Raw genomic sequence first — 27,065 nt, forward strand, 5'->3', positions numbered from 1 at the left:
CTGGGCCTGGAAGGCGGGGAACGGTGACAGAGAAGCAATCGACTACTCCTTATCAAGCACTTCCTGGACAACTTGCACCTGCCCTGGGTTATCACCAGAGGCTCTGCCAGGTGCATTTTCCCATTCAGCAGATGAGGAAACTGAGCCGAAAGTCACACAGCTGGTAGGGGTGAGCTGGGATCTGAACCCAGCCCTGCTTCTGGAGCCTGAGGCCCCTAGCTGGGGAGTGGGGGGAGCACCTGCTTTGCTCTCTCCAGCCCCCTCATCTCAGGCATGCCTGGTGTGCCAGCGCAGGGAACCGGGCTGGTGAGTTGCAGGTCTGCTTGGGCCGCAGGCTCAGCAAGCTGCAGTCTGCTGTGGTGGCCCATCCTGCTGGCCAGCTGCGCCATGGCCACTGACCCCTTCCCTGTGAGCCTGGGAACTTGCCACAACAGGGGGTATCAGGCTTCTATTGCAACCAGATGGCACAGCTTCTCCCAGGAGGCCTGCCTCAGTTTCCCCATCTGTAATCTGCACTGGTAACACCTGCTCAATCACAGATGTTGGGAGAACCAGGCTGACGGCTCAGGCAATTCCAGCTCTGCCCAAGGAGTGGGAACGTGGTGCCATGCAGGGGCTGCTCATTGGAGGTCACGTGGGTACCGGACGGGGCAAGAGGCCCAAAGCCCCACGGCTGGGAGGTGGTGGAGCCAGGACATGGGCCTGGGCAACTGACTCTAAACCCCACATTCTTTTTTTTTTTTTTTTTTTAATTAAATTCAGTTTTATTGAAATACATTCACAAACCATACAATCATCCATGGTATACAATCCACTGTCCACAGTATGATAACATAGTTATGCGTTCATCACCACAATCTATCTCTGAACATTTTCCTTACATCAGAAAGAACCAGAACAAGAATAAAAAATAAAGGTGAAAAAAGAACACCCAAATCATCCCCCCATCCCACCCCACCCCATTTGTCCTTTAGTTTTTATCCCCATTCCTCCACTCATCCATACACTAGATGAAGGGGGTGTGATCCACAAGGTCTTCACAATCACACTGTCACCCCTTGTAATCTACATTATTCTATAATTGTCTTCAGGAGTCCAGACTGCTGGGTTGGAGTTTGGTAGTTTCAGGTATTTACTTCTAGCTATTCCAATACATTAAAACCTAAGAGGTGTTATCTATATAGTGCATAAGAATGTCCACCAGAGTGACCTCTGGACTCCATTTGAAATCTCTCAGCCACTGAGACTATTTCATCTCATTTTGCATCCCCCTTTTGGTCAAGAAGATACTCTCAGTCCTACGATGCCGGGTCCACATTCATCCCCGGGAGTCATACTCTGCATTGCCAGGGAGATTTACACCCCTGGGAGTCATAAACCCCACATTCTTAACCTTATAGAGGGAAAAGTACTTGTGAAATACTCCATGAGACGCTCATAACTAGGGGCCTTTAAGATTCCTGTTTATGAATCAATGCTAACAAACACAAAAAGCAGACAGAAGGGCAAGGCCACCAGGCAGTGACCTACCAGCTGAGGCCTGTGAGGCCAGGGCAGGAACCCTGCCACGAGTACTGGGAGGTTCCAGCAAGGGGGCCTGGAAAGAGGCCTGAGCAGCCAGCCAGCTGGTTCACCTGCCACCTTGGGGTCCTGACTCTGTAACGGCTTCCAGGAGGGAGGACCTGGACCCTGTGACACGGGTGTGTGGGCAGGTAGGGACCCCAGGCTGGGCCAATGCCCACCTCTGCTTCCCTAAACCCTGCCTGGCCAACTTCCTGCTGCAGGACATGTCACTGCAGTGACTGACGCTGTGGCCTACAGTGGCCTCCTGCAGCCAACCCAAGTGGACACCCACGGTGGGGCAAGGACTTGCACCCTACCTGCCACCTCCCCAGGCTGGGTGACATCTGATGGCTGAGACAGACAGAATCAGACACTGCCCCCCAGGTGCCAACTGTGGATACGTGCCCTCTGGTAGTCAGCCCACTCAGGGCACCCCAGTGCCCCAGGGGGTTGAGCTTGTGTATCCCCCTCTCGCAGATGGTAAACATGCGTGGAGACTTGGTGACTTGCCCAAGATCATGGTTAATGAGCTGGGGCTTGAATTCAGGTGTCACCCCTCTCTCCTCTGCTCCCAGTGGTGGTCTACGGGGGTTCTGGGGGCATCAGCTGTGGCCCCTCCACCTGGCCAGGTGTCGTCTACACACCGGCCTCTGCTGACGGAGCCCAGACTCAGGACGATGCGCCCAGGATGCATCATGGTGGAAAGGAGGCCCCTCTCCTGCCCCTGCCCCCTCACCTGCCTATTCTGGGAGGCCTGCTGGGTTATCTCTGAGCACTGTTGACTCCTTCTGTCCACATCTCATTCTCCCCTCACTCTCCCTCCCAGCAGTTCAGTATCTCAAGCTTTCCTGACTGTAAATTAAGATGTTGAGATTAATATAGAAAGCCTTAGCCACAGCCAAGAACCCATCCCACCAGTGTCCCTGCACCGCCTCCTGACTCAGGTACCAAGAGCAGAGGGAGGCAGAGATCAAGCGGGGTGCAGCAGGGCGAAGGGCCCTAGGAGCGGCAGAGCCCTGGGCTCCAGGACAGGGCTGCTCTGCTGGGCAGGGAGGGAGACCACTGCAACTCGTGGAAACATTTATTGAGTGCTAGCACATAGTGAGGCTTTACAAACTGTTATTCTCTCCATCTTAAAGAGGAAACTGGAGTTCGGTGAGGTTAACTGTCCAAAGCCGCACTGTCAACCCTGGGCTCCAGCCTGTCCAAACCCAGAGCCTGGGCATGTGGCCACTAGCTGTGTGTCATTCACCAACGGCTTGATGCAGGGCCAAGGGGGCAGAAGCATGGTCTCTGTCCACTCAGTAATCTTTAACGACAGTCCCAACAACCGCAGAGCTGTCTGGTGTCCAGGGCCACCCGCTGGCTCCTCTCCCACCGGATGGGGCCACATGCCAGCTCAGCAATGACACAGCGTGGTTGTCTCTTTCCCGGGGAGCCGTTAAGCGAGAGAAAAACTGCAGATGGGGCGACGCCGGGCAGTGTCCGACACCCTTCAGAAGGGCGGGCTCGGGTGTTGGCGGGGATGCCCTATCTGGAAGGGGGCAGCCAGACAAGGAATCAAGCCTACAGGCCTTTCCTGAAGCGAGTGCACTTAAGCAAGGAGACGGATAGGTGCTCAAGTCTTTTGGGGCCAGGGGGCTCCCCATTTCCTGACCCTGGGGGCGCGAGCACCAACCCGGCCGTGCCGTTGCCTCTTCCCAGGAAGGTCGCCCGGCCCACCGCCTACCCCACCAGCACCTTTCTGGGATCCTTACAAATCACAAAGCCTCAATGAACTGCAGTGGACGATCCTTAAACCCAAGGCCAGGACGGAGAAAAGGGGACAGTCAGCCAGTACGGTGGCCGGAAGGTCCAAAATAAATAAAACCTTTTCAAAATGGCCGCCAAGGCAGCTCGGCAATCACGAGCCAGGCTCCGGAAAGTTGGGCTCCTGTCTCACCTCAACGCGAATGTCTTGCCACCCCGATGACCAAGCACCAATCATCACTCACCGCCCCTGGGATGTGGGGGTACTCTGCGCTCGAAACGCTGGCCCCGGATTTCCCCCAAAGAAAGCGGTCCTCCATCCGGGAGATTCCTGACCGCCTCAATATGGAACCTCGCCCTTGCGACCCCCAACACGGCGCATCCCGCGTCCCTCCCGCGCTCGTTCCCTCCTCCGCTCCCGCCATCTGGGCCGCCCCGCGCCAGGACACCGACATGGCGCCTCGACGCTAAGCCGCAACCACCCGTTTCCTAACGTCGCAAAATGGCCGCCGAGGGCAGGGGGCGGGGCCGCCGGGCGCACGGCCTGCTGGGGGCCCCAGGGCGCGCGGCATGCCGGGAGCGGGGCGGAGCGCGCCTGCGCCGGCGCGTCGAGGGGGAGAGGCAGACGCCGCGATGGTGAGCGGGCGCGGGGGGAGGGGCGGGCCGGGCCGGGGGCCTGGGGGGCGGCGGGGGGCGGCCGGCCGCGCGGGGGTCCCCGGGGTCCGCGCTCACGCCCGCCCGCCGCCCCCAGGACGTGTTCCTCATGATCCGGCGCCACAAGACCACCATCTTCACGGACGCCAAGGAGTCGAGCACCGTCTTCGAACTAAAGCGCATCGTGGAGGGCATCCTCAAGCGGCCGCCCGACGAGCAGCGGCTGTACAAGGTGCGGCCCCGCGGCCGGGCCCGGGCGCCCCGGGGGCTGGGCGGGCGGCTGAGAGAACGACGGAGACCGGGCGGGTGGTCGTGGCGCAGAACGGCCGCCCCCGCTCCTGGCCGCGGGCGCGGCCACCATGGGGGTTGTCACTGATGTCAACAGAGGTCCGGCGGGCGGAGATCCCTGCCTCCCTGGCGGGTGCGGAGTGATCTGGATGGGGCCCCAGCAGTGCTCGGTGCGGCCTAAGGTCTCCGGGAAGGGTGGCTTTTATAGCCGCGTGCCAGGCCCTGCGCGGCGCTGGGGCACCACCGCACCCGACTTTTGCAACGGTCCCACCCACACGTGCTGGCGCTGGACATCCCTGCGCTGCAGTGAAAAGAAACTGAGGCTCGGGGAGGCAGTCGTTTAGCGCAAGGTTATTGGCAGAATCGGGATTTGAACCCCTTGCCCTCAATCGCCAGCTTACACCGCAGGCCCATCAGGATCTTGCCGATCCCGACAGGTCTGCTGGAGCTTCGGCTGATGCAAAAACAATGGAGGGTGTGGAGGTAAACTAGGTTCCACCCGTTCTCCGCTCTTTATTACCTGCTTCCCACCCCCATCCCTGCCAATGTTCTGAAAGCCCCTTTCCCCCCTTACAAACCCAGGGCAGCTACTCAGCAAGGATGGCACAGTCAGGTACATGGCCCCTGCCTCAGGGCACTGCTCGGATTCCAGCTGCAGGTTCCTGGGTCTCTAAAGGCTCTTCCTCCTCGATAGCTGCTGGGGCTCCCCTGACAATGACGCGTCCCCTTCCCCCTGCCTGTGCACTTCCCATGTGCTTTGGACTAAGCGCTTTTTGTGCCTCGACATCTCTTTGAAGCCTGGTGGCTGCCGTGTGGATTGGGAATTCCCATAATTCCCATTGTACAGATGAGGGAACTTAGCATCGAAAGATGAACTCCCCCATCCGAGGTCACACAGATAGCAAGTGGCAAAGCTGCGGTTCACATCTACGTGTGCCTGTTCCCAGGCTGGTTGAGTGGCTCTTGAAATTAGATTAGCCTGGAGAGTTGAGGGGGTGGGGGGGAATGGGGACAAAACTGGGAGGCTCTGATGTGGAAAATCTTGGGTGTAGTCCTGGAATCCATGTTGGATGCCCTTGGGGGTGGTGCTGGGCCACACACTTGGGGCTCTCTCTTCTCTCCTGTGTAGTTGCTGGTTAAGAGGGGTCTTTGGGACTTGCCCCTTCTGGGGCCCCAGACTTTTCCTTTCTCCTCAGGACGACCAGCTCCTGGACGACAGCAAGACACTGGGAGAGTGCGGTTTCACCAGTCAGACGGCGCGGCCTCAGGCCCCAGCCACGGTGGGGCTGGCTTTCCGGGCAGGTGAGAGGGTCCTGGTCTGGGCGGCAAGCAAGGGGTATTCAGAGAGCCTGTGTTGCTATTCTAAGCTCTGGGGCAGTCCCTTCCCTGTTCGCAGGGTGTGGACAGGGTTCTATGAAAGTGTGTATTTGTTTCCCTGTTAAAAAAAAAAAAAGCAGACTAGAGATACTGGTAGAAGTTGAAGCCTATTTCACAAAGGATTTGAACACCCTTAGTAACAAAGCCAGCTCGTATCAACCGAGGACTTACTGTGCTCTGTTTTCCTTCTGCCCCAGTTAATACTCCCAGTAGCCCTGGGAGTTGAGCACTGCCATCACTCATGGCGTGTAGACAAGGATGCTGGGACTTGCTTGCTGGCTTTTGCGTTGGAGCCTGGGTTCCACGGCAGGTTGCCCACCCCTTGCTGGAGCCAGGCAGCGTGCCAGGCCTTTTGCGTAGCATGTCACTTAAACCCCCATCGTCGTGTGGCCATGACTTGGAGAGTGCCTGTTTAGGGAGGAGCCCAGGGAGGTCAGTCACCTGCCAGGGCTGCCGAGCCCACGGTTCAGATCCACTTGCACCTACCTGCCCAGAGCCTCTGCTCTCATCACCCGCCCCGCAACTGCCCAAGCTTAGAAACCTGGAGGGGGCCAAGTGGTCTACTTCCCTCCATTTTATTCCCCTCCCCCCAAAGAAAGGGGATGGAGATTTTTATTTAAATTTTATTCTTTGCTTCTGGAAACTTAAACAGGGTTTGAAGGGTGTTTTCACATTTGGACCCAGGGGCCATGTAGATGGCGGGATAAACTTGGATAAAGTTATAAGGAAAATTATTTTTCCAGCTTCACATAAGAAAATGTCACTAGTGGGGCAGGGGGAAGAGTGGTTTTAGCTACACTTTTCAGTTCCTTAAGAATAACCGTGTTCAGTCTCAGCAGCTGTGTCCTTGGGCTGTTCTCCCCGGAGTTCCCCTCTCCATGAAAGGGTATGACTCTAGTCCCAGCTTCTCCACATGGCACTGAGGCACCATGCAGCCAGACTCCTGCCTGCTGCACTTGCACAACTAAGGTGACCCTCTCGGGGCTTGGGCGTGGCTTCTTTCCGACCCTCACAGTGATCCCTCCAAGGCTGTCCCAAGTGAGGGCCTGGGAGCTCATCTCCCCTTCTTCCCAAGCCTAGCCAGCCTGTTCCCGCCCTCCCCCACCCATCACCACCCTAGGAAATATGCCTTTCTCTGATTTGAACAAAGGCACTCCCTAGGCTTGCTTTGACTCTGGGAAGATGTTGGTGGACCCACTTTGCAGATGAGAAAATCAGGGCTCGAGGTGGCTTGTTTTTCCCCAGGACCACCTGAATGGCATCCAGCATGTCCCCAGGGCACGCCAGCCACCCCCCTTGCCTTGGTGGGCTGGCTGGTTGGGGGGCCTGTTCCCTGAGCAGTTGTTTCTGGTGCAGCAGCTCAGGCAGCCAGCCTGTGAGTTCTGAGCTTTGGCTGGGGTGCCGTCCACTCAGCAACCTCTGGACACAAAAGCATGAGCTGCAGATCTATCCCCCAAGTTAACTGCTCATTTAGGGAAGAAAGAGGACAGCGTCACATCAAGGTTTGGGAGCCTTATCCAGACTGGTTTCCAGAGAACAGAAGAGATGCTGAAGGCAAGAACTGTCGCTGCGGAGCCGCAGCTACGAATTGGAGGAAGCTAGGTCAGGGTGTCTTAATCTCAGCACTACTGATATTTGGATAATTTGCGGGGGTGGGGAGGAGCTTCTTAGGCACCCCCCCCCCCCCCAAATGGTGACAACCAAAAATGTCTCCAGGCTTGACCGGCTCCCCCAGGGGCATAATCAGTTGAGAACTGAGAACCCGAGCCAGATGTGAAGGGCTTCAGTTGGTCAGCGGAGACCCGTCAGTCCCCTGCTCTGTGCCAGGCCTGCTGAGTATGCGCTGGGCAGGCAGCACCACCAAGGGCCTTGCTTTCCTGGAGCTGCTGTTTTAATGGAGGAAGCAGCCAGTCAAAACAGTCAGGGCCGTTTCAGCCAGGGGCAGGTGTCCCCCAGGCAGTGGGCAGGGTGTTGGGCTGGCGAGTGACCACATACGGTAGCTGGGACGGCTTCTGGCAGGATGTGGTGTGTGGAGCCCTGAATGCCTGGAAGCAGCAACCATCTAAGAGTGGAAGCCTGAGGGGCGGCAGTACAGAGGTCCTGGGGCAGATAGGGGTGCAGGGTGCGAGCCCAAGAAGCAGGCGTGGAGCGGGGCAGAGCTGGGAGGTAGGTGTAGCAGAAGGGAGTGTGTGGCTTGACTTTGCTTTAGCCGATGGGAGCCGGGAGGATCTGGGCCTATGAGGGTGGGAGGAGCTAGAGCAAAGCAGTTGGATATAGGGAGGCCAGGGCTGGGAGCGAATTTGGGATCATTTGCCATGCAGGGTCATGAAAGACTGTTAAGGGATGGTGCTTGGCCTGGAGACCCCAACACAGCCAGGTCCCAGCTACAGGGGCTGGGGCACATCACCTCCCCAACAATGGGAGTCAGGTGCTGCCCCACTTAGTGCCCCCCCTCCACAGATGACACCTTTGAGACCCTGCGCATCGAGCCCTTCTCCAGTCCTCCCGAGCTGCCCGACGTGATGAAGCCGCAGGACTCAGGAAGCAGTGCCAATGAACAAGCCGTGCAGTGAGGCACCCTGGCCTGCCTCCGAGAGCCCCACCCCACCTCAATAAAGCGATTTGGGAGTCAGCCTGGTGCTTGCCACTCTCTTCGCACCTCCTGACCCTGGCACGGGCCTTCTCCCCAGCACTGCCATGCCCACAGCACCCAGGGCTGCTCCTCAAGAGCCCGTCAGGCCATGCTGAGGCCACCTGTCCTGCAAGGGGCCGTGGGGGGGGGAAAGGCCTGGGACAAAGCTGAGCCCCCCACATTTGTATACCACATGAGCAGGCCAATCGTCCCAGCTTGTGGACTTCAGACCTTGTTTCTGTTGAGATAGCCCCTGAAAGGCCTGCTCTGAGGCACCCTTTGTTCTGCTTGAAGCCTTCTGTGCCAAGTAGCAAAGGCCAGAAGCAAAAGTGTAAGTTGAGCCCAACATCTTGGTTTGAGGATGGGTTCAATGAGGGGCCACCACCCTGAGCACCTACCCACCCCGTCTTCCCATCCGGCATCTTCCCCACGGGCCAGCCCACAAGAGCCTCCGTGGTTCAGAGGACCCTCACTCCTCGGGGTGCAGTCAGGGTGGGAGGGTGGCTGCTCTTCATTTGCTTTCCCCATACCTAGTAAATCATTTTCAGTCTTAATTCCTGCATTTCTCATTTTTATTTGACAGAAAAAGTTGCTCTTGCTGTACAGATTTTAAAAAACCAAAACGCTTTTAAGAAATGTGAAAAGGTGGGGGAGGGGCCACAACCTCACTGGGGGGCAGTAGGGGCCAACTAATTTTAATTCCTGTCCCCTCCAAGAACCTTCCACACACAAGCCCCCCCAAGTCCCAAACTATCACTTCCCAAGGGACTCAGGGACAAAAGAGAAGACAGTGCCTCCCAGGTCTTCCTCTGACTCCAGCTAGGGGTGCCCCAAACTAGCCTCCCCTCCCCCAGCTCCAACTCATTCCCTCCCACCCCAAACCCCCCAAAACACGTGAACCAGAAAAACTCACAGAGTAACATTTCACAGGAACAAAAAGAAAAAAAGAAAAAATAACAACAAAAAAACGGGTACGGAAAAGGGAGTCCTTCCCCCAAATGCTGACAGGATTTAAAAGGGGATAGAATAGTCAGGACCCCCTCCTTCGGCTCTGTTGGGGGAGAAGGGGGCACTCCCTGGAGCTCCAGACCATGGTGGATGGTGAATCGCCCCTCAAAAGACTTAAGGAGACCTGCAAAAGAGAAGACAGTAGTCAATGCAGAGACCCCAACCTTGAGGTCTCCACTCCCTGAGCCACAGCCCCAGAATGGGGCTGCCTGAATGCTGGCTCTCAGAAGACAAGAGCATCAGCCTTCTGGAGGCTGACAAGGGACACACACCTGGAGGAGCGATGGCGGGCTGGGTGGGGACTGGGCGTCTCCCTCCGGCGCTTGTGGCTTGGGGAGCGGCTGTCTCCATGCTGGCCTCTCCGGGAACCCCGTTCACCACTGCTGCAACATGGGACAGACAGCAGATGTGAGACCACAGGATGACATCCATCTCTGGTCCGAGCCCCCAAACACCCGGACTCTACCTCTGCTGGTCCCGAGGCGAGGGCTGGGGTGAGGGGCGGCGACGTTCCGCAGGTGAATAGCTGAGGGAGCGGGAGTCCCGGAGAGAGTCTATTGGCTTCCGGGGACTGCGGGACCTGAGGGAGCAGAGCATGTGCCCATGGCGCCACGTCCTTCCAAACCCACCAGCCAGCACTCAGGACCACCCCCCAGGTCCTGACCACCACACCTCGTACCACACAGGGCCAGCCTCAGACCCACCTTTGTCCGCTCACTCACCCATCCGCCCGCACACCATCCACCGTGTCCCCCACGGGTGGGCAGGGCACAGGGTGCAGCGGGGGACGAAAGACAAGCACAGGCCCTGCCTGGAGGAGCTGGGACTGGGGGTGAAGGCAGGCCAGCAAGTGCAGCACTCGCTGCACCGAGGGGGAGCAGCCCCCACAGGGAGGGGGAACTTGGGTCTGGGGGACCCAGGATGGGCCAGGGGGCGGGGCGGGTCAGGGGAGTCTTCTTGAAGGTGCTGTTTGAGCAGAGTCTTGCAGAACGAGGAGTTCACCAGGCGGACAAGGGAATTCCAGGCAGAAGGAACAGCATGTCCAAAGGCATGGGGGCCCCGAGAGCATGGCGGTTTCCTTAGACTGCAAGGCGTTGGGTGTGGCTGGAGCACAGAGCGTGTGTGGGGGCGGGCAGGAGAGGAGAACACAAGGGCAGGCAAGGCCAGTTGGTGAAGAGCCTCACACGCCATTCCCGCAGAGGTGGGGCCTTATCCTGCAGGCCACAGGGCGTCCCAGAAGGATTTGTGGAGTGGAGGGAAGTAGCCAGATGTGCATTTAGAAAGATCCCTCTGGCTACATGTGGAAGAGAATGGCATGGAGACGGGGAAACAGGGAGGAGGCTGTGGACAGAGTCGGGGAGAAGATGACGGGGGCCACCAGAGCTCGGCAGTAGCAATGGGGAGGGTTAACAGCTAGAATCCCTGGGACCTGGGACCGGACTCCATGTTGGGGAAGGAGGAAGGAACCTAGGATGCCCAGGTTGCTGCCCTGAGCACCGAAGAAAATGGTGCAGCCCTTTGCCAGAGCAGGGCCCAGCACAGTAGGTGGGGAGAGCGCCCAACTCCTCCCAGACAACCAGGCACTGATGTCCGCGTGAGACACCCCCGCAGGGGCTCACACCCCACAAGGATCCCATAGCCCAGGGTCCTTTCTCTGGCTAAGTCGCCCCCACCCCTCTACCACAGGCAGGCAGCACTCACCTCCTCTCGCCAGGGGGTGGCTTCTTGGGGCTTGCAGGTTTGGGCAAGGCCTGAGGGCCAGGCTTAGCAGGGGAAGGGGAGGAAGAGGAGGAGGAAGAAGAGGACGACGAGGAGGAAGAGGAGGATGAAGAGGAAGAAGATGAAGAGGAGGATGATGAAGATGAAGATGAAGAGGAGGAGCTGGAGCTGGAACTGCTAGAGTGCCTCTTCCGCTTGGCTGGGGTTGGCTCCAGAGGACGGCCCTCTCGAACAGCCTCCTTTGGGATTGGGGTAGGGCTGGGGACCCTGCGGGAGAAAACTCATGTCAAAGGAGACAAGCTGCCCCAGCCCCAACCCTACCTTCCTTGGCCTGGAGGACCGCCAGGGGGGAGGGGTGCCTGAGTCGCCCCAGGAGCACTCCCAACCAGGGTGCCAGCAAGTGCATCCTGCAGAGCAGTGGCAGGAACTGAGCCAAGCTCTGCTAACACAAGCAACAGGTCAGGGCCCACGGCAAAAGGGATCAAGGTTAACCTCAAGAATTCCCTAACGGAAGAATAAGGACCCTGGGCTCAGGTGTGGAGAGCTGGGTGGTCTCCTTCCTCAGGAGAGTCTCAGCTCAGGGAGGACCCTGTGTGTGCAGGCTGGCTGGGGGAGGGGCCGTCCTGCCTGGAGGCAGGGAGAGGGATGGGATGACCTCTGAAGATCCTTCCAGCCCAGGGAGTTCCTCTTGAGGTCTAACTGCCATCCCTCCTGCTGTAAAATTAAGTCCATTTCCTCTAGTTCTGTCCTCTGTAGAGACGGAAAACTTATCATTATCCTCTAGAGAATTAACCTTTGGAGACTTTTATCTGCCCCACCCCACCTCCCAGTTCCCACCCCCGCATTGTCTTCTACCCCCGGCTTAAGGGTCAAGGTCCCCCATACCTTCTCAAAAAAACCAAGAGCCTCTGGGACAGGGTCTCTCCCTCCCCACTCCCCCACCCTTACTGCAACGCTTCCCCTAGCAGACTTTCTAGAAGCCAAGTTCCTCACCTCTTCAGGGCCACCTCGGGTTGAGCAGGAAGGCTAGAGCCCTCCGAATCGCTAGAACTGGAGCCAGAGGAGGAAGAGGAGGACGACGACGATGACGATGATGACGAAGAGCTAGACGATGAAGACGACGAGGAGGAACTCCGCCGTTCCTTGGCCAATGCGGGCAATTGCTGGGCCCCAGTGGAGACAGGTGGTTCCCCATCCTCAGAAGGGAACACCCCAGGGGCAGGGCCAGAGAGCATGCCATTGTGGTCACCGGAGGACGTGGCCTTGGCCACTGTCCCTGAGGAAAGGGACTGAGATCCTGCTCCAGGGGTAGCCTGGGCAGACAAAGAACGGGATTGGTCTGAAAAAGCAGGAGGCACAGGGGACCTAGGCCGATCCTGAGCTGGCAGATGGACAGACTGAGAGGAAACCAGGACCATTCTAGAGGCAGGAGAGGGAGCTCGCTCAGAAGCCATTCTGGACTGGCTTGGGGCAGATGGTGGGGTTCTGGACCTGGCTCGGTCAAGGAGAGGTGGTGAGGTTCTGCCACTAACACGCTCGTAGGCAGACAAGGGCACCCTGGGGCTGGTAAGGTTTGCACCCGACAATGCTGGAGTCATCCTAGCACTGGTGAGGCTTGCAGGGGCCAAGGCTGGAGGGGTTCTTGAGCTGGCAATGTTCACAGGAGCTGCAGCATGTGTGGACCTAGGACCCACCAGGTTGGCAGGTGCTGGAGCTTGAGGTGTTCTGGAGCTCGAGGGATAGTTTGCAGCAGTCGGGGGTGTGCCGGAGCCTGTGAGACTCAAAGCTGCCAGAGCAGCTGGGGTTCTGGCTCCTGCTAGGTTCACAGCAGGGGCTGTGGGGGTGCGAGGGTCAGCTAGGTTCACCGCTGAGGGTGCCACTGCTGTTCTGGGGCTGGCCAAGTTCATGGCTGCAGCAGCTGCGGCTGGGGTTCGCGAGTCTGCTAGGTTCACTGCGGGAGGAATGGCAGGTGTCCTGGCACTGGCCAGGTTCATGGCTGCTGCAGAGGCTGCAGGAATCCTGCTGGCAAGGCTGGCAGCTGGAGCTGTTCTGAGACTCATGAGAGGCACCGGAGCTGGAACCTGGGACATCCTTGCAGCCAGGCTGGCAGCAGACATGGATGGAGGAGGCCGAGCAGTGCCGAGACTGATGGCCGTCAGGGCAAGGGCAATTCTAGATTGAGCATGGTTTTCTGGGACAGATGATGTTCTCGGGTGGTCAGGAATTCGAGGCCCATCCATCATGGAACCACCGGCTTGCTGCAGGACAGACATTGGTGTTCTAGAGCTGCCAAGGGGTTCGAGCATCCCAGGTGATCGACAGCGGTCGAGAGGAGTTGGTGACATGCTAGGGCGACTGAAGCAGCTCATCCTAGAGCTATTGAGAGCCATCGGAGGTGTCCGAGAACCAGAATGGTTTCTCGTTGCTGGAGGAGTAGCAGAACGTGAACGATCAGAACTACTTCCAGATGCAGAACGCCTCCGGATAGCTGGAGGAGACCTTGTTAAGGACCGTTTGCTCCTTGTTGCCCGTGGAGTACGGGACCGAGAACGGCGACGGATAACAAGTGGCGTGCGGCTGCGGGAACGTTTGCGTGGCAACAGTGGTGTTCGGGACCTTGAGCGGCGGCGAATCACTGGAGGCGTTCGAGACCTCGATCTGCGGCGAGTCACTGGGGAGGTTCGAGACCGGGACCTCCTTCGAGTTACTGGAGACGTGCGAGAGCGGGACCTCCTCCGGGTAACCGGGGACGTTCTGGATCTTGATCTTCTGCGAGTGACAGGTGAGGTTCTGCTTCGAGATCGCCTCCTGGTCACTGGTGGAGTCCTGGATCTGGACCTCCTGCGCGTCACTGGTGGGGTTCTAGAACGAGAGCGACGGCGCGTTGCCGGAGTTCTAGACCTCGAACGACGGCGGGTCACAGGTGGTGTTCTGGACCTGGATCGCCTTCGACTCACTGGGGATGCCCGAGACCGTGACCGTCGTCGAGTCACTGACGTCCTGGACCTTGACCGTCTCCGGCTGACTGGTGAAGTTCGAGACCTGGACCTCCGTCGGCTGACCAGGGGTGTTCTGGACCTAGATCGCCGGTGAGTTGCCGGAGAAGCACGAGATCTGGAGCGTTTCCACGGGGCTGGAGATGTGCGGGAGCGGGAACGCTTCCGGTTGGCTGGGGGTGTTCGAGAGCGGCCTCTGCGACGTCGAGAGGAGGTTCGGGAACTGTCCTGCCGGGCAGGTGACCTTGAGTGGTAACCAGAGCCTCCTCTCCGCCGACGAGTAACCCGAGACCTCGATCGGCTTCGCTGTCTTCTCCGAGAAGTTGACTGAGACGATCCAGACCGATCTCGACGACGGGTTGTTCTGGTTTTCTCCCTCCTTGAGCGGGAACGGGACCTCTGGAGTCCACGAGGCTTTGGTGAAGGAGAACGGCCTCTCCTCGAAGTCGTCTTCGTGCGTGGAGATGAAACTGAACGCCGCCGGCGTGAGGACCTTGACTTTTCAGCTGGCTCCGGAGAAGATACCGAGGGACTTCTTCGGCGTCTGGGGGGGGTTCTTGAGTGGGTCTCTGGTGAGGATGAGGCAGAACGGCTTCTGCGGGAGGGTCTGGCCTTCCTAATCAGCTCAGGAGAGGATCGAGAGCTACGACGGCGAGGTGGAGTGCGTATCTTGGGCTCTGGTGATGACCTGGAGCTTCTTCGAGCAGCTCTGGATTTGGGAGGGTGTTCTGGAGAAGACTCAGAACTGCTGCTTCCTTCAGGGGAAGGGCCTCTCCCTTTGCTCGATGAACCTGACCTGCTTCTTCTGGGAAGAGCCCGAGGAACAGGAGCTTTGGGTTCAGGTGAAGAATCAGAACCACTCTGTGTCCTGGGTGCCACTCTTGGCTTATCTTTAACTTCAGGAGACGAGCCAGACCGGCTACGTCGAGGGGAAGGCCGAGACTTGCCGTCAACCTCTGGAGACGATCCAGAGTGACTCCTCTGCCGAAGTGGGGTTCGTAACTTGTCTTTAGAATCTGGGGAAGAGTCTGTTTCACTTCTTTCCTGAGGGGATGCACTGGGTTTCCCATCAAGTTCTTGAAAAGATCCAGATCGACTTCTCTGCCCAAGGGGAGTCCTAGCCACCGTCTTTCGTTCAACTGATGATTCTGACCCACTTCTTTCTCTCTGGGGGCTGAGACACTTGTTGAGCTCTGGGGATGACAGAGAACGACTCCTTGGCCGAGGAGTCTGAGGCAAAGCTTTTGGTTCCGGAGAAGAATCACATTCACTTCTCCCCCTGGATGGGGTTCTAGGTATATCTTTTACTCCAGGAGAGGACCCACATAGGCTGTGCCTTGAAGGAGTTCTGGACCCATCCCTAAGTCCTGGAGAAGATTCAGACCTGCTTCTCCTCGATGGGGTTCTGGGTAAACCGTCTTTCAGTTCAGGAGAAGATGCAGAACTACTTCTTTCCCTCGAAGGTGTTCTTGGTACAGCATCAAGTACAGGTGAAGAAATGCTCTGATTTGAAGACATCCCTGCCTTTTCCACTGCATCTGGGGATAACTCAGAACTGCTGCGTCTGGAGGATCTCGATTGTTCTTTCACATCTAGAGTTGTGTCTGCCTCCAGCTGATTAAGGAAAGGCCCATTCAATTCTTCTTTAACCTCAGGAAAAAACCCAGTAGTCACCGTTTCTGTAACAGGCCTTGAATTTCTAAATTCTAAAGGTAATTCGAAGTTATTCTCCCTGGGAGGGGAGTTAGATAGTTCTTTATGTTCTGGAGACAAATGTGACCCACTCCAAGCTGAGACCACTGTAGGGACTTCTGCCGCCTCCAGAAAAGCTTGTGACTGCTTCTGGTCAAGAGTTACAGGCACAGCAGGGCTTTCTTCTAATTCAGGGCATGACTCAAAGGTCCTTCCAGCCATTTCTTTAAGTTCTGGAGATAAACAGGGCAGGACCTGGTTCGAATGTTCTTCTGATTTCTCTACCGCCTCCATCAATTCCTCATCTTGGCTTGATTTAGCTAACACACAACTTGGATCTTTTGTATCTGGAGAGGACCCATAGCCACTTCTTTCCCTTGATGGAGTTCTAGCCATGTCTTTAAATACTGGTGAGGACTCAGGCCTATCCTGCTCTGGAGGACTAAATTTGTCTTCTGGTATGGGAGATGATGCAGTAACATCCTCCTGAGAGGGTAAGCTTGTTTTCTCTTTTGATCCTGGAAAAGACTCTGATACACTTTGCTGATGAGCATTAGAGTACATTCCAGGATAAAGGTAAGAGTCGGACTGGCACCTACTCTGCTCGGGAGACAGACCTGATCTCAGCCTGGGACTTGCTGATGATTCACTTCTATTTTGACTGGGTGCCAGATCAGTGATTGGAGAAGAGGACCTGGAATGGCTGCCCTTAGGAGATGTCTGAGATCTGCTTTGAAGAGACGGTGATCCAGAATAACCCTGTCTCATTTCTGGACTTGAAGCATCAGATCTGTGATCTGGTGAAATCTGAGATTGTCCTTTCTGTTGCAGAGACAAGGAACCTAAGTAGCTCTCTTCTGGTGGTATGCTAGATTTTACTCCTGGACATGGAGAGGATTCAGAGTAACTTTGTGCTGGAGAGTCCTTAGACTTCTCTTGAGGACTTGGTGACTTTGACCCAGAGAGACTTTGCCCTGGTTGAATTTGGGGCTTTACTTTGGGGCATGGTGAAGTAGACCCTGAGTGACTCTGTCTTGGTGGCGTTCCAGGTTTCACTTTGGTGTCTGGTGAGGAGGACCCAGAATGGCTATGTCTTGACAACAATCTAGATTCCACTTTGGAGTGGGGAGACTCCAATCTGCTTTGCCTTGAAGGTGTTCTACAAGTCACTCTACTAGGACTTGGAGAAGATGAGCCAGAATGGCTCTGCCTCGGCGAAGTGACTGCTTTCACTTTGGGTTGTGGAGAAGACGACCCAGATCGGCTCTGTCTGGGGGGTGTGCTAGATTTCACCTCAGGATCAGGTGATGATCTGGAACGGCTACGCCTTGGTGGTGTAGACTTCACAATAGGACGAGGAGTTGATCCAGATCGGCTTCGTCTCTGTGGTGTTACAGATTGTTCATTTGTCTGGGGACTTGTTACAGACCCTAGCCTTGGTGGCGTTCCAGGTTTCACTTTAGGGCGAGGAGATAAACCAGAAGGACTTTGCCTTGATGGTGTTTTAGATTTCTGTTTAGGAAGTGGGGAACCCAAGCAACTGTGCCTTGTTGGCGTTTTGGATTTTGCTTTAGGTTGAGATGATCCAGAGCGACTGCGTCTGGGTGGTGATAGAGACTTCTGTTTAGGGCCTGGAGAGGACCTTGAAAGGCTTCGCCTCAAAGACAAGCGAGACTTTGCTTTGGATCTTGGTGAAGAAAGAGACCTGCTACGCCTTGAAGAAACATGTGATTTTTTCATTTCTGGGCTTGAGCTAGACCTGCTCCTTCTCTGAGACGTTCTGGACTTGTTCTTCCGCTCTGATGACGAGCCAGACCTGCCTCTTCTTTGTGGTGTTCTAGAGTGAGATCTGCCTCGTCTAACCAGACTTCTACTACGGGATCTCCCTCTCCTGGCTGGTGTCCTAGACCGAGACCTCCCCCTCCTGGTTGGTGTCCTAGACCGAGACCTCCCCCTCCTGGCTGGTGTCCTAGAGCGCGACCTAACACTGCGTCTAGCTGGTGTCCTAGAGCGCGACCTGCCACGTCTGGCTGGGGTTCTAGAGCGTGACCTGCCACTTCTCCTGGCCTGTGATCTACTACGAGACCTCCGCCGTAACGGCGATCGGGTTCTAGATCTACGCCTAGCAGGCGTTCTCGAACGGGACCTGCCCCTCCGGGCCGGTGTTCTTGAACGGGACCTACGTCTGGTGGGTGTTCTGGAGCGAGACCTCCGCCTGGCAGGTGTTCGGGAGCGGGACCTGCCCCTCCGGGCCGGTGTTCTTGAACGAGATCTGCCCCTAGCGGCTGGGGATCTTGAGTGTGACCTGCCTCGCCGTGCTGACCGAGACCTGCCTCTTCTCTGGGTATTTCTGCTTCTGGACCAGCCTGGTCGCTGAGGAGATCTAGAACGGCCACGTCGCTGGGGGCTTCTAGATCGTCCCCACCTCTGTGCGGACCGGGACCTACGCCACTGAGGGGACCGGGACCGAGAATGACCTCTTTTGGTAGGGGTCCGAGACCGGGATCGCCCTCTCTTGGTGGTGACAGGACTACGGGACCTCCCCATCCTACGAGAAGGGGTATGAGAATGTGATTTATCTCGCTTTGCTCGGCCATGTGACCGACTCTTGGATGTAGGAGAAGAAGAAATCTCTCGGCGGGACCCAGGAGCTGGTGCAGGTTTAGGACTTTCAGGGGAAGAGCTGGCATGCCGAGAAATTTTGGTAGGTTGAGGGGATGGTGGGCAGCTCTCCGAGGAGGGAGACTGGGGAGGTTTCTCAGGAGACTTAGGTGGTGAACGGCCTCGGGTTGGGGAGGCCTCGGATGGGGGGTTCACTGGCTCCTGACTTAAGGGGGTTGTTGCAAGGGGTTGTGGGGAGCCGCCATGTTGCTCAGCAAGGAGCGGAGTGGGAGCAGGTGGTTCTGGGCCTGTGCTGCTCCTCTCCGGAGAGGGACTAGGCCGAGCTGCAGATTTCTAAGAGTGGAAAAGAGAGCAGGGAAGGGACACATCAGCACGAGAACTTCTCAGCACCATGAGATCTCAACCCCACTTTCAGATTAACTTTTCTTCTATACATCCCAGTGCCCCCAGTGCTCCTTTTCCTCACCAGAGGTAGTCGCATTCCTGATAACCAGGGCACTTGTTAACATAAAGAACAGTGGGGAAAACATCTGAAGATATGAACAGTCTGTGACCTCAAGGTGTTTATAATGAAAAAATTAAAAACAAAGAGCAAATAAACAATGCACATTTTACAACACATAGCATTACAAAATGTGGTACAAAAAGAAAAAGTAACTTTTTAAATGGGAAGATAAGCATAGTTTCTAAAAAGTCTGTAGCACCTGACTTTAACCTTGAAGGATAACTACAATGAAGTAAAATAGCCCAGAATTTAACAGTAAACAAAGTCGACAAGAAAGGCTACAGCACTGGAAAAGAGAAAAAAAGGAGACCAAATTATAAAAGCGTTCAATACAATTCAAAAGCAGTGGAAAGTAGAGAAAGTTTCTGGGGCGATTCAATCTGTAGTGTGGAAGGGATAATGACCTGGAAAATGGATGGGAGGATTAAGACTTTAGCAAAGAGCAATCTGTCACAGTTGAAGAAAGAATGATTAAAGCTCGAAATAGGACAGGAGCTACTGAAAAAACCATTCCAGACAATTTTCAGCTACAAGCAGCAACCCAGTGAGCTGAAAAACTTTCTTGAGCAATGACCAGCATTTAATGAAATAAACGAGAAGCATCATAAATAGTAAAACTAAGTGTAAAGAAAACTTTTGTTCCAATTCTACATTATGTACACGAGTACAAACAGTGGTGATACATAACCTATTCATATCCAGGAAAGTTTGAAAGCCACAATTCTAAAGGACTCACAGAACAGAGCTCGCAAACTTACTGGGAGAAATAAAAAAACAAAACAAAACAAAAAACAAACCTGAATTCGTTTCTTTTATTAAGCTATTACCTCTCTCCTTCCTTCCTTCTCACATTCATATCCGTAAATCCATTCCCTTGCCACTCAATGATTACAGGTTAACTCAGGAACATACCTCTGTCTTGTCTTTGTCTTCATAAGGGCTGCCAGGCTGCCTTGTAGAGGATTCCGGGCTGCTGGGCCGCCCTGTGTTGGTGGTACCTGATTCCCTGGAAGGCACGTCTCCCTCCCCTCGACGCCCTGAAGGAGGGGAAGGACTTCGCCCAGTCAAGGCAGCTGTCCGAGTTTTAGCTGCAGCGCTTCGTGATCTGAAGGAGGTAATTGAGGAGGGGAGGAAGGGAAATCAGCTCAAGGAAGGACAGAAAACCCCCTCCCCAGCCCCCATCCACGTTTCTTGCCTGTTCAGCCCTCTTCCAAAAAGCCGCCTCAGTCACAACACTCAAATCATTCACAAGGAAATTCAAGTCCAGCCTACTTTGGTCCTTCTCTTCCCAACACAAACCCGAAGAATGTTCTTCCCTCTACCCCTTTATCCACCTCCCCCAAAGCCTCCCCAAACCCTCCACCCAGCCCATACCCTAACCGCCTCATTCACAACTCACCTCTGAGCCCACCTCCTTCAGGGAGCCTTCCCCGATTAAAGAAGCCAGGGTAAGGATTCCTTCCTCCCCCAGACACCACGAACAAACCACCACCCCCCCTATTCTGGCAGTCCATATATATCAGAACAAAACAATAAAACAAAAACAAAAAACAAAAAAAAAACAAAAACAAAAAAAGAGAAGGGGAAATGTATATGTCTGTCCATCCTGTTGCTTTAGCCTGTCAGCTCCTAGAGGGCAGGGACCGTGTCTTCCGAATGGTCTGTGCAGCGCCTAGCACACCGTGGGCGCTCAATAAATATTAAGTTGATTAACCCATAAGTCCCTCTCCCTCCCTTCCTCCTGGACTACCCCTTACCGACTGCGGGAGGTATCGGAGGAGGAAGCCGAGTCAGCAGAAGTTGAACGGTGGGCTCGGCGGCTCTTGGGGGCTGGTGTTGTACTTCGAGACCTAAAACAGACCACCACCAAAGCTCAGGGTGCTAGCACACCTGGAATGGATTCTCCTCGCCCATTCCTCAACCTTTCACCAGTCAGAGACACAAAGGATTATCCCCACGCCCCCCATGTGGCCTTCGCCTACATACCAAGCACATCCCCCTCAAATTCACAAATTCACTCACCGCTTCCGCTTCTTGTCCTTAGATTTACGTTTGCTCTTTGGAGTGGGAGACCTGGGAAATAAAGACAGCTTGTTTAGGGAAAAAAGGGAATAGAACCAGAAGTGGAACAGAAAGGTCTATGGAGTTAATGACAGCACAGAGATCATGGAATTGAGCTTTATGCTAAGGGAAAAATTAAAAATAAAAAATTTCCAGAGACCAGCTAAAGAGAGCAAGGTCGTCAAATGACTCACCACCCCCACATACCGCATGTCCCCTGTGAACTGAAGAGCTCTTACCTATGCTTCCGTTTCTTGGACTCGGACTCTGACCTTTTGGAAAAAGAGAAAAACACAAACCCTGTGACACCTACGCCTGCACTCAGTGAGCCATCCCCAAAGACTCCAAGTACTCCCACTTCATACCTGTGCTTCTTCTTCTTCGAGCTCTTCTTCCTCTCCCGCCGAGGAGAGCTACTCTCTGACCTGCTAAAGATGGGGTTAGAAGCAAAGTCATTCTGCATGTCTTCTTCCTTGACTCTACCCACTTAGAATCCACCCCAGAAAAGATTCTTCAAGAACCCAAAAGAACCCAACACAATCAATACCCCAGACCTAAGTCCAAAAACTATTTCTTTACTCTCCAAGAAGCATAAGCACCTCCACAAACCAACAAACCTCACAACAGGAAGGGCAAAAAACCCCTCAGAAACCCAAAATGGCCAAGCTGCAGACTCAACCCCCCCCCCCCCAAACAGTGCGTATCTTTCTTCCCACAGTTGAGGCCTGAACGGTTAACTCCCTCCCTGGCTTTCCTGACAACTTCACTTTCCAGACAATTGTCTTCTGCTTCCCAGAAACAAGAATTATCTTTCCAGGAAAGGAAGGAGGGAGGGAGGGCAAAAAAGGGGGAGACGAAGAATTCATGAACCACATGAGGACAACTGTCTTACCGTCCTCTATCTTTCTTCTTTTTCTTCTTCTTTTGCTTTGGGGTTGGTGAACGAGAACTGCTGGACTCCCGGACAAGACTGGAAAAAAAAAAAATGAAGAAAACCAGAGATGTGAGAGAGAGCAAATTATCTTAAGACATTTCAGCATCAACAAAACAAAATTCAAGAGTTTGAGGAGAAATACCTCACAAAAAACAGGGCAGAGTGCTTAGAATCAGAAAGGGACGCTGACACAAAGACAAAGCCCTGGTTTCTTTGTCTCATATACCTATATGGTTTGGGAGGCTCAGGGGCTGGCTGTTTGGCCTCTCGAGCACGACGCTGAGGATCGAAAGAGCTGCCATCCACATAGGAGTCACTGATGCCAAAAGCTGCACGGAGCCGCTCATTCTTCTTCTCGTTCAACTCTGCCAACTGATGAGTCTCAGTTACCCTACAGGAAGAAGGACAAAGGTCTGAAGGAGATGGAAAGAACCAGAGGGCAGAGCTACGGGACAGAACGAAGATTCAGAATAAAAAGTACAGGCAAGAGCCAATGGGTATGGGAAAGGGGATAACCAAGGCAGGAAGTCCCAGGTAAGAAGGGAAGACAGCAGAAGCAGCAGTACAGAGTCCAGAGGAAATCAAGGGAGAGTACAACACTCACGCTGGCCTCTGCCCTGGGGTATCCTCCTTGCCCCCAGGGTTCACATCCTTCTCCAGCAGCATGAGTCGAAAGGTCGCCACTTTTTCTTGAATTTGCTGTTCCTCGTACCTGGAGAACAAACCCCTGCGGGGTTAGAGCTTGACTAGACACTTACCTGGTCCCAGGTTTCTGTTTCCCTCCTCCCCATTCCACACACACATAGAACTTTCCACTCACTACCACCCAAAGGGCCCTCTCCTCTGCAATCCTGATCTTCCCCCTTGTCATCACCTTCCCTCAACTTACTATACCCTCTAGAACAGTGGATTTTAAACATGCTACACTTCAGGGGTCAAGAGAGGAAAGCTAAACAGGCAGAGTTCCAGGTGCTCCTCCCCAACTTCAACCAGAACAGGTCTACTTTCATTTACTGCAATTCTGAAATAAGGTGTTTTTGCCTCTGCTGAAGTTTGAAAACCACTGCTCTGAAAGGTTTTCTGCCTGAATGTCCTCCTTTTCCAAAATTTCACTTCCCTACCAAGCCCTTCTTATTCAGGCATTCTTCCAACTCCCGATTTCCTGCCTTTGCTGCTTTCCAAGGCTTTACCTTAATCCCTAAATCCATTTACCTTCCTCTTCTCTACCAAGGACAACGCCTGTCAGCTTACCTACCTCTTCATCTGCCTTGTCTCTGCTTTCCTACTTGTCCCTCAAAGCACATTTTTGTTTCTCAATGCTCCCCTTTCCCCATGTGACTCCATCTAAATAATTCAAAGACTCCCTCAGGATCCCGTCTATGTCCCAGACACAGTCTCATCTCCCACTGTGATCTGTCCCTTAGCTCCTTTCAATTCTCCAACTCGTTTATCTCCTCCCCTATGACGACTCCTCTCCAGGCCTCTTTCAACCAGCCCTAAGCGCCCCAAATTCCACCTAACTCCCCCAGCTCTGCACTCACTCAATGCTTGGCTGTCCCCCAGTCCTCCCCTCACCCCTGCTCTTCCATCATTTCCTCCAGCTCGAGGCATCGCAGCTCCACGCGCCGCTTGCGCTCGTGGTCCAGGATGTCAGGATTAGGCCGCTTCACCAGGGCAGCCTCCAGGCGCCGCAGTTCCTCCTCTCCCTTGTAGTCAGGCCGCTCACCCCGGCGGCCCCGCACCAGGGACAGGTTGCGCTGGACGTAGCCGTTGGTGCCGCTGCCCCGGGGCGTCGGCAGCCCGATCCCGTTGTACATGGCCCCGTGCCCGGGGGGCACCACCGCTCCTGGGGGGGAGCGGGTAGACACGGGTCAGGCCCCTGGCCCCAAGCTAACCACTTTCCACCACCCAAGTCCCTGCTCTTCTTCTTCATCCCTATTTTCAACATTCACCTCCACACTAAACCTCCTTTAGCTGTACACTGCTTCACCATCCTCTGATCGCCTGACATGCCCCTTCATCCTCCCCACACTGCTTCCTATCCATCTAATCATGGCCCAGCATTTAAAGCCTTTCTCCCAATACTCCTGCACAAAATTCTCAATCATTCCTTCTTACACCTAGATTTTCTCCATTTTTCACCCTAGGCAAACAAAGATTCTCTTTCTCTCAAAACTCTCTACACTGTCCCTTTATCCTTTGACCCTAATAAGCACAACTAGTGCCTTCTCCAACTACTGGAATTCCTAACCAGTAACTGACTGAGGCTTTAAATGGGACACAATAAACACCAGAGAGATCTGAGGCACCAGAGCCTGTGGTCCAAGTCCCAAGACTTGCAGGAGCTGACCTAAGGATCCCACGCCAACCTGTATGAACACAAATGGACTAAAATATCCCTATGTATCTAAACTGGTCTGCTGATTGGTTAAAAGAAATCAGAAGTATCCTATGCAGCCTCAAATCCAGACTAAAATCCAAGATGCACCTCAGAAACACACTTGGCTAAACTCCTTACACTTCACTTCTCAGTAAGTGGCTATTTCCTTGATTCCAAATACTTACAGCTCCTCAAAACTATCTGAATATTCCTTCAATTTCCTTCCCAACACAATTCCCACAATCTGCAAAGGTCACTAACTCCTGTTCATACTGTTTCAATTCAATGCCTAATTAATATATCAATCAGCCTCCTCTGTTCTAACTGTTCCCATAGCGTTTACCACACTCTTTACCTCTTACTCAAAACTTACTCAAAAGACCTTCCCTCTCTATACCTCACTTTCATTATTGTCAACCTGTCCTTGGCTTTCCCTACCAAACCCCTGTATCTCACTTTCTAGTTGTCTCTTGTAGCCCTGCCTGATCCCTGTCACATGTTAATCCCATGCCTCCCACCAGGTTCTATTCTGTCAGCTTGCCCCACCCCTAGCAAGGCCCGGAAAAACTAACAAGGCCATTTTTCCAGTTAGATTTCTTGACTCCACACACACACTTTCTCCCACTCATTCTCTCCAAGGTAGGTTTATAGATCATGAATGTGTGCTAAAAAGACCCAAGGAAAGGGCAAAGTACAGGTAGGGAAGTGAAAGAGGAAAGGACAAAGGAAAAGTAACCAGATAAAAAGAAAAGAGCATCATACAAATAGGTATACTAAAGAGGAGGGGAAAAAAAAGCACGGGGAGATGTTGAAAGAAGAAATAGTCCAATACACAACGGTTTACCCCATAAAACTAAGGCTGGTTCCCTGCCCAACTGCAGCAGAAGACCTAAGACAATTAAAAGCAAAAAAGAAAACTACAACCTCTTCTAAAAAATAACTTTTCCAATGGTAAGCGAGTGACAAATGAAGCCAAATATGAAAATCCAAGTGGGAATGCACAAGAATATGAAAAACTTCTCTACAGCCCAAGAAGTCAGCTACTCTACCTTTCAACCCTCATTTTCTTTTTTTCCAATACCAGTCCTCCCCACTCTAAACCCAGGCCCTTCTTTGCCTCTTTACATCCCACCTAATTTCCACTTCCCTTACACAATGCTTCTGACCTTCAATTCTTCAGCTTAACCATTCAACCACACTTCCATACCACCTCACACGAAAACCCTCCTACTCCACATGGAGTAAAAACCAATAGCTGCCAAGTAAAGGGTAGTTAGTCACAACAAACTGAAGAACTTTCAGGACACAATCAAAACAAGCTAAAAGAATAAAACCACACCAGGGCATCCAAGGAAGTTCCTAAAACACTAAAAGAACGGAGAGATCAAGGGAGAAGAGGAATTTTACAAAATATAGATTTTAAACTGGGCTCCAAAGACTGTGGGCACGCACAGGTGATCCAATTTAAAAGCAGAAAGCAAAATCAAATTCTAAAGGGAAACGAGAGACATTTTTCTATGAAAAAATTATAGGAATACCAAATAGACACAAAAGGGAATACTGAAATTTAAATTCAAAAGACTTAAATGATGAAAAAGCACCAAAAAGGAGAGAGAGGATGTCCACGAAACTACACACAGGTAAGCACGGCAAGACCAGGGTTGAGACGTTGTAGTAGGGGAATAAACACGGCGGGACCCAGAAAGCTAAACTGATCTCAGAAACGGACCTAAACCCAGACAACTGAGAAGACCCCAAAAAACATTTTTTTTTTTTAATTTTTTGATCCAAAAGACATCTCAGAGATTGTGTGGAAAATGGGGCTCAAAATAGTAAGTGGCGGCCCAAAGAGTGCCTGAAACACGAAACCAGATCTCTAAGATCTAGAGTTTTCTTCCAAACGAAGGGCTCCAACAGCCTCCCTGGCTGTAAGGACCTGGGGGCAGACGACGAAAATGCAAGGAGAAAAGGAGCTCACGAAATACCTTACATACCTAGGCTGAAAGCGTAGGAATTTCTGTTTTTTTTTCCTTAGGGTTTCCCCCCGCTGTTTAACCCTTCACGGGCAGTAAGGAGCTCAAGCTGCGTGAACCTCGGGGGCATCCACTGCGCGGCATTCCCCGGCCTGGCCGGGCCGCGCACGCCTATTTTCGGCCCTGAGAGACTGGGGCGAAGGCCGCGCGGCGCCCCGCAGTCTGGGAGGAGCCGGACGACCCGCGGCTCGGCCCGCAGGACAGACGGGGACGCCCAGCGCCGGGGAGAGGACCCGGGAGGAGGCCTTCCCACCGCCCCCAAAAGACCGAGAGGAGCAGCAGTCGCCCCAGGACCGGGGGGCAGCGAGAAGCCGAGACGCGCGCGCGAGCCCGAGTGCGGCCGGCGGCGCGCGCCGTTGCCATGGGGGAGGGGAGAGCAGCCCTGGCGCTACAAGAACCGCGGGATGGGGGAGGGGAAGCAGGCAAGCGAGAGCGTCCGCGCGAACTAGAGGCGTCGAGCGCGCGTGCGCGCGACGGCCTAGGCCGTTCTCCGCGCGCTTTGGCCTCGCGCCGGGGCCGCCGCGCGGCCGCCCCTCCCCCACCCCGGCTCGCGCGCTCCCTCACCCTCTCACCCGCCGCCGCCGCCCGCCGCCTCCGAGGGCAAGAGGTACTGCCGCTGCCCGAACTCTCGAGTCCCTCGGGGCCTGGAGCCGCCGCCTCGCCGGTGCGCCCGCCTCAGCCGACGCCTCCTTGCTTCCTCAGGGGCTGCAGCGGGCTCCGACTGCGCCACTCGCTCCCTGCCTGGGCCGCGCTGCACGTCAGCACGACTGACTAAGCGCGTCAGCACGGAGCCGCGCGCGTCGCAGGGCCTGTCGGGAATCGTTATGCGACCCGCGCCCTTGTGCGCAGGCG

At 54.5% G+C, this 27,065-nt stretch overlaps 2 protein-coding genes across 14 annotated transcripts; one reads left to right on the forward strand and one right to left on the reverse strand.

The window, feature by feature from the left end:
- The first annotated feature begins 3,841 nt into the window (after positions 1-3,841).
- On the forward strand, positions 3,842-8,817 carry ELOB (elongin B). Of its 2 annotated transcripts, XM_037813688.1 has the most exons (5): positions 3,842-3,948; positions 4,064-4,198; positions 4,651-4,737; positions 5,451-5,556; positions 8,092-8,817. In XM_037813688.1, exons 1-5 carry the CDS (start codon positions 3,883-3,885, stop codon positions 8,202-8,204), a joined length of 507 nt encoding a protein of 168 aa, XP_037669616.1. In that variant the 5' UTR covers positions 3,842-3,882; the 3' UTR covers positions 8,205-8,817. The 2 variants fall into 2 exon arrangements, with proteins under 2 accessions (XP_037669616.1, XP_037669617.1); XM_037813689.1 differs by lacking the exon at positions 4,651-4,737.
- Positions 8,814-26,970, reverse strand: SRRM2 (serine/arginine repetitive matrix 2). Of its 12 annotated transcripts, none has more exons than XM_037813687.1 (15): positions 26,786-26,924; positions 23,376-23,646; positions 22,405-22,512; positions 22,027-22,191; positions 21,759-21,836; positions 21,232-21,294; positions 21,106-21,138; positions 20,828-20,878; positions 20,563-20,655; positions 19,718-19,910; positions 11,984-18,633; positions 10,973-11,257; positions 9,738-9,851; positions 9,544-9,651; positions 8,814-9,395 (listed from the first exon to the last, which is right to left on the reverse strand). In XM_037813687.1, exons 2-15 carry the CDS (start codon positions 23,615-23,617, stop codon positions 9,386-9,388), a joined length of 8,193 nt encoding a protein of 2,730 aa, XP_037669615.1. In that variant the 5' UTR covers positions 23,618-23,646; positions 26,786-26,924; the 3' UTR covers positions 8,814-9,385. The 12 variants fall into 12 exon arrangements, 2 of the variants coding, with proteins under 2 accessions (XP_037669615.1, XP_037669614.1); XM_037813686.1 differs by having other exon boundaries at positions 9,544-9,654; XR_005213487.1 differs by lacking the exon at positions 8,814-9,395 and adding an exon at positions 9,994-10,612 and having other exon boundaries at positions 9,636-9,654.
- Positions 26,971-27,065: the final 95 nt, after the last annotated feature.

This window comes from Choloepus didactylus, chromosome 21, assembly GCF_015220235.1.
Source record: "Choloepus didactylus isolate mChoDid1 chromosome 21, mChoDid1.pri, whole genome shotgun sequence".
Classification (NCBI taxonomy): Eukaryota; Metazoa; Chordata; class Mammalia; order Pilosa; family Megalonychidae; genus Choloepus; species Choloepus didactylus.

Bases quoted from the DNA above. Each gene is read 5' to 3' on its own strand.
- ELOB (XM_037813688.1), top strand. From the start codon at position 3,883: ATGCCGGGAGCGGGGCGGAGCGCGCCTGCGCCGGCGCGTCGAGGGGGA. The intron at 4,199-4,650 runs GTGCGGCCCCGC...CTCAATCGCCAG, and splicing joins ACGAGCAGCGGCTGTACAAG to CTTACACCGCAGGCCCATCA. The intron at 5,557-8,091 runs GTGAGAGGGTCC...CCCCCTCCACAG, and splicing joins GGGGCTGGCTTTCCGGGCAG to ATGACACCTTTGAGACCCTG.
- SRRM2 (XM_037813686.1), bottom strand. From the start codon at position 23,617: ATGTACAACGGGATCGGGCTGCCGACGCCCCGGGGCAGCGGCACCAAC. The intron at 21,295-21,758 runs GTAAGACAGTTG...CCCCATCTTTAG, and splicing joins AAGAAGAAAGATAGAGGACG to CAGGTCAGAGAGTAGCTCTC. The intron at 9,655-9,737 runs GTAGAGTCCGGG...CCCATGTTGCAG, and splicing joins TCGCCTCGGGACCAGCAGAG to CAGTGGTGAACGGGGTTCCC.